We start from the raw sequence: 10,070 nt of genomic DNA on the forward strand, positions 1-10,070 counted from the left end.
AAGAGCTAGAAGTCAATCCGAGCTTTGATTTTATATGAGTCGATACGATTCGAGTTGACTGTTCTTAAAATAATTCGAGACGACTTCGAGACAATGTAATCTTCATCTTTGCTCAATCTTGATTATCATGAATATGTGGAATATGCGAAAGTCACAAGGAAGTTTTTTTGAGTTCATGTGAATTTCATAATGATTCCCTAACTTGAAAAGAGTAGGCATAGATCATGCTCTCGACTTAAATATTCTAGTTGAGCTTACTTGCAAGCCGTACTCTTAGCTTACTCTGGAAAGCACGCTCTTTTCTTTCTAAGGATTACTTTGTCTAACTTGTTCTGCTCGGGAATTATTCAATATCTATCAACAAAAAAGCAGACTAAAAATAATTTCATACTTTTTTGTCCTACATATTCCTAAAATTTTGCACAAAAATTTAAATTCAATGATTTTTATCAATTTAAATCTAGTAGGCAAAGAGTTTCACCGAGCGTGTTGTTAAGTACACACAATTTATATAATTGATTATACTCAATTTTGTGAGTACATTCATGAGCAATCTATTTGTCTGTTAAGGCGTAGGTTTATAAGTTCTAAAACCATAAGAAATTCTCACAGAAAAGATTGTTTGATGGTAAATAACATGCCTACACTAAAAGACTAATCTACATCCAAAATGTTCATGCAACAAATGTCAGTAACAAAAATTTTCAGTTAAGAAGAAACGCAATGTCCACAAAAGAGAAACTCAGTCTTTACTCGACAGATGAATTTTTACATTTGTCAGACATACGAATGCAACATTGATAGGGGATTCATTTGATGTCAATCTAAGAGCTTTAATGCGGTCTTAAAAGAACTATCATTGATTCTTAAAAGAATTTTGACGGAGTCTTCATGTCGCTCGGTTTATACAAATTACTAAACGAAATTTTCTTAGAACTAGAATATAAGTTTTTAACAAGTTTGTAATTATTATGTACGTACAACAAAATATTAGAGAAAGTATGTAAATCATTCTAAAATTGAAACTCAAAATATAATTCCTAATAAAGTCGAGAATATTCATCTCATGATCTCGTTGAGTCAGAAAATAAAATTTCCAATATTTGAGTCAATGTGCTCAATACAGGAATCTAAAATTGAATAATTCATGTAATTAAAGAAATATATATTTTGATTTAATTACAAAAAGTTCATAATGTGGATGTAAAGATTTCACCATATAATGACGTCATTATTTCTTTAACATTTTATGGTACCTTTTCTGTAAAGATTGTCAACCCATCAAGAACTTCAATCGTCATGGTTTTAAATCAAAATTTGGCTGGAGGCTACGACCGGATTGAACATGTTTTCAAGTAGAACCCACATTTCTGAGAAATTGGCATGTATGTTCTAGAATAAATCTTCTCAGTAAAAGAGGAAACTTGTGGTCTTCTAAAAATTGTCAATATATTGATTTTAAGAAAGTACAGCACTTACTTATTGTTACTTTGCTCGTTTGGTTGCTACCTGGCTCTGTTGCTGGCTCTGCCTCCTAGTTTGTGCAAATTCTCTGTCCGGACATTGAGCTGACATTTTTTCATCACTGTCCTACGTTATGTACCTTTTGGATATGTACAACTGGTGTAACAAACTTGCCCGATCAGCACAGATTATTCATGCCAGCCAAGTCGCTTCCATTTGACGTCCAAGTGCCAATTTTAATAGTAATTGCCTTAAAAATTGCCATTTGGATGCCATTTTACCTCCATTTAGCAACCACGAATAATACAATATGTCCCGACCGGGTTGTGCTTCTATCCCAGAGTTGACATTCTTTCTGTGAAAGTACAGCACAGATTCTTTAATACTTTTAATAAAATTATTTGTTTTAAAAACACTTGCAAGTCTGAGATTTCAGGGAAATTTACAAAAAAATAAGCTTTAATTAATGCAATTGTGTGCTGATGATGATATTTGCACAATATGACAGTTGACTGTTAGAGGAAGATATTTTTGCTATATAAAGCGGGATTATCATTCAGTTTGATTATCAGTATTTATTGAAGTGCAATAACTGTCGCATATAAAAAATGTGAGTTAAATTAAATTAGTTAACATATAGCTATTAATTGATAATATTTTACTTTTTCTAGGAATCAATCAATCACATTTTGGCTCTTCTTCCTAGCATTTATTGCATTCGCAAATGCTTTTTATGGTGACTTGACTTACTATACAGAATGGAGATCGAATTATGGATCATGTGGCTTGGACCGATCAAAAACAGACCGTTTCTATGTTGCTGCATTATCAAGAGCTAGAATGGCACTTCCTCCGTCAATTACAAACCCAAATAAGCATCCATTGTGTGCATGGAATCGTTGTATTAAAGTTACCGGAAAGCGAGGATCCGTGGTTCTTAAAATTAGTGACACCTGCTGGGCTTGTGCCTATAATGATGTAGATGTAGCTGATACTGTGTTTCCATTGTTGGACGATCCTGCAAAAGGACGTGTTAAGATCAATTGGGAATTTACAGATTGTAGTAGAATAGGGAAACTTTGAGAAGTTGTTCTGTAGTCTAAGAAAATCAATTCGGGAAATCCATAAAATTATTTATTAACTTAAAGTTTTTTGTTTTAACTAAAATTTACTATATTTGAAAATGTGCGATTTTAGAAATTAAGTTTAATAAAACAGCAATTACGAAAACAAATAAAATAATCAAAGCAAAAATATTCAGAGGTTCCAAAACTTTTTTCAACTGGAATTTCAAATTCCATAAAGTTTCATGTTCTTTGGGATTTTGCTAAAATGTGTTGTGTCAAGACACATTTTCAATCTAGTTCATTTTCATTTGGTGTATAGACTTCTGAAATGTGAAACTTATTTTAATTGAATTCTATCCAAAAATATTTTCAATAAGTTACAATAAGATTTTTTTTTCTGCTAAATAAAATTGTACAAAATTAATTTCCGATCGATGTCACTAAACTGTTAAAACATTAATTATTTTCACTAATTTATTCTTTTTGATCCAATGTGAATCGTATCGTTAATATGGCGGTTGAGTTTTTCCTTTTCTTACATAAGGCAGACAATTTCTTTTTTCAGACTATAACAACGACTTCGATTTAAAATGTTGCTAAATTTCCTTGATAATTTGATTGGAAAGAGAATTAAAGAACGATAAGGAAGAAGGGATTCAAAAAATCGATTTTTCGTGCTACGTTATAATTGTACGGTCCCAAAGAGAAATTGAGCAGGCAAAAAGACCGCTTTTAAGTGCCGTAGTGGAATTTTCGTTCGATGAAAGCATGCTTGTTAGGGGTTTAGCTTGGTTCTTGTTCTCCTGTAAAATCTCAAAGTAAATTAAACAAAGTTGCAGTTTTTCTAGAATAAATTTAATTACAAAACTTTAAGTGAATTAAAAAAAATCTTGCATGCGGAATTTTCCATTAATATTTACAAAGCAAGTTATTTGCACTTCAAGTTGCATGCATTGGAAAATGAATTAAGAAGAACATAAACTTTATTTTGCTGGAATCAAATATTGGTAGTGTAATGTTAGTTATTTTGAACAGAATGAGCATGTTAGCATGGAATCCTGACGTACTTTATTTTGCACGTGATGCATAGAAGTAACCTGGGGAGGATTTTGGGAGATTTGAATCCCCTAATTTGTTCATAAACTCAGCACAAAATTTTTACGACTAAGACTGTTGTTTTAAAAATATTTTTGCTTTTTGGACCCCTCTATTTGAAGATTTCTGGAATTGTCCCTGACGTTATGATTTCATGACATCACAGCACTATCTATGCTAATTGACAGTTAAGGAAAAATCATCAAATAACAGCATATTGCTAAAAGTTTAAAATTTTAATCACTGAATTTTCATCTAAAAGTATGTCGATCACATTCTGAAGCATAAGAATCCTAATTCTAACATTCTTATTCAGAACACAATCCACAATTTAAAAATGGATGTTTGATAAAGTCGGAAATCCGAGAACAATAGAAATCTGCATGAAAAGCATTCATATTTTTTTACAAATTTAAAAAATAAAATAGTAAAAGTTGCTTGCATTAGTGGTTCCGTTTATTACGTCAATGAATTTTTAATAAAGCTGTGAACTTTTGACATCAGCATTTTATATTTTCTTTTCCTCTTTCCTTCCATCATTATTTTTTATTTCTCGACGTAATAGTTCAAAGTCTGCATTTTCAAGTTCAATAAAATTGAGCATACAGTTGCTTTATTTTGCCTCAATCCTAATTTTGTTGATGATTTAACGATTTTCCCTTGGCAACAGCCAATTGAGCAATTTTCCAATTTAAGATTCAAGCTTAATAGAACTTTCTATCTTCCAGATATGATCAGCAAGTCCCGATAGGCACAAGTTATTCATGGTTGCCAATTGGCGGCCACACGTCATCGAAAAGACAATTTTAATGGAAGCAAATATGAAAATTGTACTTTGGATATCTCATGGCAACCATTTGACAGACATGAAAATTTTGTGCTGGTCGGGAGATTTGAATAAAATTATGGAAATAATTCAATAACTTTCATTTTATGCAAAAATTTGAAGTTTATGGCAATATTCTGGAAAATTAAATAAAAGTTACAAAGAGGAATAAAAAACTGTACTCGGGACATAACTAAACATGATGAAAGTTTCTCATTGTACGCTACATCCATTTTAAAATTACAAGCTTGTAGAATTGTAGAAGTAAGCTTCAGTCGTTTTAAATAAATTTTATAATTTCCAAGAATATTAAATTAAATAAGTTAAGAACATGGAGTAGTAGAAATAATAACAGAAAGTATTCAGCTTCATGTCATCAAAGTCATGCCATTGAAAAACATTATTTCTTCACCTTTGCCATATAATCGTACAACATAAGCATTGCTTCAAATATCTTCGCATCATGCTAGAAGCAATGTTTATATAAATAGTGTTTATTTGCTGTGGGATCTACAGCAAAAGAAAATGTGCATGTGCAATTGTGTCACATATTAAGGGTAATTTTAATACCAATTAATAATTACAAAATTATTGTTGAGTGGGATTTTGTCAGTCGATTTTTAGCACGTATTTATGCATTTTAAATTTCTGTTTATTAAATTATCACGCAATGTTAATGGTAATGAATAGTTGCAAAGTAGCGTTACATAATAAAAAAAATATGCCAGTGGTAGCAACCTGTTTGTCACGACACACTGTCGTGCCGTGAAAAATCTCAGATGTTTTGCGAAAATTTTTCCAGGGTTGAGTTGTGCCATTGTGGTGAAATAACATCAGTGACCTAAATTTTAGAGCGTTGGACTTACGATGCAAATATCCTAGGCTCAATCCCAGGTCATGACTAATCTTCGAAGCTCTTTTTCCATTTCACCATTTTAATTACGAAGCTCGATTCGTCTCCGTGTCTCCATTGCTAGGTATACAAGGATGTACTAGTTACTGTATTGCTCACACGAATTTCAACTGGGTACAATGCAGGTTACATCAAGTCTTATGACGATAGCAAGTGTTTTTTTGTAATGTTTAGAGGTAGAAAATAGTTTGAATCCAAGAAAGTTATAAACTGCAGGTCTAAAGAGTGTAGTACAATAATCACAGAACCTCCAGCTCATAAGACTGTGCCCTTCAAACATTATATACTGCTGTGTGCCGTAGCTTACAAATGATTGCTCATCTCTGTAATAAACAGAGCTTTTATTGATCTACAACAACTTCTCACTTGTACGGCTCAAATTATATTGAATGAAACTTGAATCTATCACATTAATATATCACCTGCCGCTCCAATTAATCATATGATTCGAGAAGCTTTTATGGAATAAGAGAAGGAGGAATATGAAAAAGTACATAGATGCGCGTTTTCATACATCAATAAATCATAAGCAAAGAAGAATTGCAATGATTAAGTGGCAAATCATCAATCTAAATTATGTTGATCGCCATTTAAGGTCTCTGTGGCAATTTTAACTGTCGGAAGAATGTACAAAAGCACATCTCAATTTCAATATCGAGTTGATCATGCTCTTATTAATTTTTACGATGTTGTTACGGATGCTGTCATGATGGTCTATATTTAATCGATGATGCTACACATCATTTTATGTGACATTGAAAATAAAATTTTATTACTTCTGTCAATTTGAATGCTGTTACCTTTCTAGGCTCATCAAAAGTCAGAAATAAAAAAAGGAAAAGATATTTATGACTCGAAAATTTTTATTCATTAAAAGAGGTACAAAATTATCACAATTAGAATACTAAAGTGTTTAATGAGCAGTCGTTCCTTCATTAAATATGCAAATTAATTTAGTACGGTTGAACAAATGGATTCAGTCACTTTGGGTATGGTCTGTGTCTATAATTGTAATTTGAATAATTTCATCTCAATTGTATTCTTACTATTGACATCCTAAAGACCATCTTTGAAATATTCTTAAGAATATCCAGTTGAATTTTGCAGGTCTACAGCCTTGAACGAACTATAAGGAACAGTCTAATAATGCAAAATTCAAAAATCATTACTGAACCCTATTTCAATTATATCAATTATATCCAATCAAATGATATGTATGGAATAAATTGATTTAAACTTAGTTACTGATTGAATTAAATTTTGCATTATTTTAGTCAACTTTAATTAAGTTTTTGCATAAAGTTTGTTAAATTAAATTATCGGATTACATTGACATCAGAATGTCATTATTTTAAGCAATGCATTTCAATTATTCATTTGTGCATCTACGGATATACGTAATAAAAGTCATTCATGAAGTATTGAGTATCAATTTTCACAATATGTTTACATTCACGTGGATGAACATGTCTGAATGTAATTCATAATTAAACTGACCTAAATTCAGAAATATTTTCTGTGTCTAGATAAAATGTTGCACAATCATCATCATAAGATTATCAAAGTAAATTCTATTCGTGAAACATTCATCTTTAATGAGTTCCATTCTATTCTTGTTGATGCTGGTGTGAAGCTTTAGCAATGAAAAACTTTCAATATTATAAATGCAATAAACAACATGCAGTTGCTATGGAAATTAGTAATAATATTGCGAAAGTTTTAATTGAAGGAAAATCACATTATGATCAGAAACTTATGAGGAATGAATGAATATTGTTATGCTCATTCTATTAAAGACTAACCAACTTTTACTAGAATCACAATAAAGTCACCTTGTTCTTCATAAAACTTAATCTTGACGCATTCTAGTTTTATATTGACGACACTCACTAGAATGATTGAGAGACTGCTGTCTGGAGAGAATCGATTTCACGTGTCCAAACCATTTGACCACAAAGCCCTATCGAAGAAGGGAACCCAGGTGACAAAGGACAAACAATGGAAAAAATGACAAAAATGTATCAAAAGTGACAAAAAAGTGGAGAGAGACAAACTTTATTACCTGATTTATCCATCTCCCGGGCCTTACTGGCAGAATCTCCTAAATATAACTAGATTTTCCAGATTCTAATCTGCTCAGACATTACATTTACCTACAGCTCTTATCCAAAATGATCGTGTCTACGGAGTGAAAAATACACTCAATTAAATTGCTTCTTTATATCTTACTCTATAAAAATCTATAACTTCAAATGTTCTGTCAACAAATCTGATTGAAATGTCTCGGAGTCATTAAAACAATTGAGTGTTTAATTGCTCAAATCCAATGAAATTAAAATGATAAAAAAATGAAGAAATGTCGTTAAAGAGTTTCTTAATAACTTAATCTCTTTCATTGGGAAAAATTGCAAACCATTTATATTTTAATTATCGCGTAGGAAGTCAAGAAGAAAAGTGATTCAACATACTTCATGTATAAAACTTTTATGAACTTTCTTATTTCAAAAAAAATACAATCTTTTGGATATTTCCATGAATACAATGTATCCAAATGCTCATGAGAAATATAAGCATAAATTTTGCATTTCACAAGACTTAATGAGACGTCTTTTCCATGACTGACCTCGAACATCAGTCATTGCTGTAACATCAAAACATTATTTCATAATAGAAAAAATTTGCAAGGAAATTTGAATGTAAATTGAAGCTTATTGACAGAGGAAATGTGTATCATCATCAGTTCAATTGAATTTTGATGTCCATTTCTGTATGAATCTATTTCGGGACATGTATAATCAACAACTATAACAATAAACATAATCAATCCTCTTTAACTAGCTCGTTCCTTCATATTTACCGTAAAGTATTAAGTGTACGTGCTACATGTTGGCATATTAATTGCTTATGACTTTAAAATATAAATACTACCTCTAGCACTGAATCTAGTGCTTCTGTACTCATGTTTTTCTATTTACCGAAATGATTCGTGCATTTTAAAAGTTTGATTTATATTCGCATTTCCAATAAAATCAGCAGTAAATTAATTTTCAGTTTGAATCCTTTAATTTGATTTTCTTAAAATTCTAAAAATATGCTGGCACCAAATCACGACAAAATTAAATCACTTACCAAATGGGATTCATAAATTTATTTAAAATGGGAATTCGTGTGAATATGCATGAAGCTCCCCGAGGTCGTATATTAACTTGTGAGTGTTTTTACATTCACTTCACATCTTTCAGTTCTTCTGCCATTCTTTATATATATCATCATGATGATTATATGCATGCTTTTTTTTACTGCTACAGTTTTACTTCGCAAACTTCATGTACTTTATGTATGACATAATTAAATTAAGCTCAGAAAAAGAAACAATTTTCCGTAAGCGAGTAATATCGTAACCAAGTAGGAGAAGTGAATGTGAAGATTGTCAATTAAGACGCTATTTTCCTTAATGAACTGTCGATTACAATAAATCACTTTCAATGTCCAATATTTTTTTTCCTCGAATAAAATAAACATACTGAAAAAAATTACATCTCAATACTGTTCCATGAGATGACCTAAACAGTCAGCCAGTAATCAATCTTCTGAATGAAAATAAAGCATAGGTAAAAGTAAAAGTATGTCAAATGGCATGTATGCACCACAATTCCTAATGTGCAAATATACAAAAACTGTATTGTGTGCAGTATTCCAAATAAGAGAAATGAATTGCATGGGCGTATGAATGAATGAGCAAGCAGAAGATTTATATTTAGTCATTACTTCATCGTAACAACTAAATTAGTTCAAACCGATAAGGATTGATTGCTTTTTTAAAGTATTTTTGGCTCAGTGCTATAATATTGATGATTAAAGTTGTTCGTGAAGCCATTGCCCGAGTGGAAAAATGAAGAAAGTCTTGCAAGCGAATAGTTAACCTCTTTTATTAACACCGAATGGAAGACATCTAAATTTGGTGTTCACATGGACCTTTAAGATCCGTAAAGGAGTCTTCTTCATTTGTGACGCTCGGGCTGATATGTGATAATGATAATGGCATAGTCAGGATTGTTAGATTTTGTGCAGCAACTCATATATTCAAAAAATAATTGGAAATTTCAAGTTCCTTCAGGCTTTTTAATCTTATGATACATAATGGGATTTTATGTGAATTATTCAATCTTCAACAATTTCAGACCTGTCTATAAAGACTTTAAAGTTTCTGAAAATTATCATATTCAGTTTCTAAAGCAGCATTAAATCATTAAAAATCCATAAAGATTTTTAAGCTTCTTTTCATGCCAACATTTTCCAATAAATCTATCAAAATGTTATCTATGAAAATTTTAAACATTCTTAGCACGTAAAAGTTCTTTTCGATATCCCACAATAAAATCCGTTTATGTAATCGCCGCATTTGTCAAAATCAATGTGGAAAGTCCTTGAAACTCAAAAAGAAATTCGAAAAACTTATTTAATTTATTCATCTATTCTATTTTCCTATGGCTTCACAATCAAATTTTAAAAGAAGTGATAAGCCTCTAAGTCATTTTTGACAATGAAAAATTTCTAAAGTGCTGTCGTTGACACTTCCTTATAGCACAATAAGAAAAACTTAGAAATTATGATTATTTATTTATTTTGATAAATATTCAATGAGCTTTCATGTTGCTACAAAAAATTTTCGCGACGTTCAACCATAATGCCTTCATACGTGCTA

The 10,070-nt window shown here is 31.0% G+C and overlaps 1 protein-coding gene across 1 annotated transcript; it reads left to right on the top strand.

Moving 5' to 3' along the window:
- Positions 1–1,299: 1,299 nt before the first annotated feature.
- Positions 1,300–2,547, top strand: LOC139097608 (uncharacterized). Its single transcript, XM_070649496.1, has 2 exons — positions 1,300–1,355; positions 2,136–2,547. The coding sequence occupies exons 1-2, from the start codon at positions 1,300–1,302 to the stop codon at positions 2,545–2,547; spliced, it is 468 nt and encodes a 155-aa protein (XP_070505597.1).
- Positions 2,548–10,070: the final 7,523 nt, after the last annotated feature.

This window comes from Chironomus tepperi, unplaced genomic scaffold, assembly GCF_022539635.2.
Source record: "Chironomus tepperi strain 1889 unplaced genomic scaffold, CSIRO-AGI_Ctep_v1 contig_425, whole genome shotgun sequence".
Lineage (NCBI taxonomy): Eukaryota > Metazoa > Arthropoda > Insecta > Diptera > Chironomidae > Chironomus > Chironomus tepperi.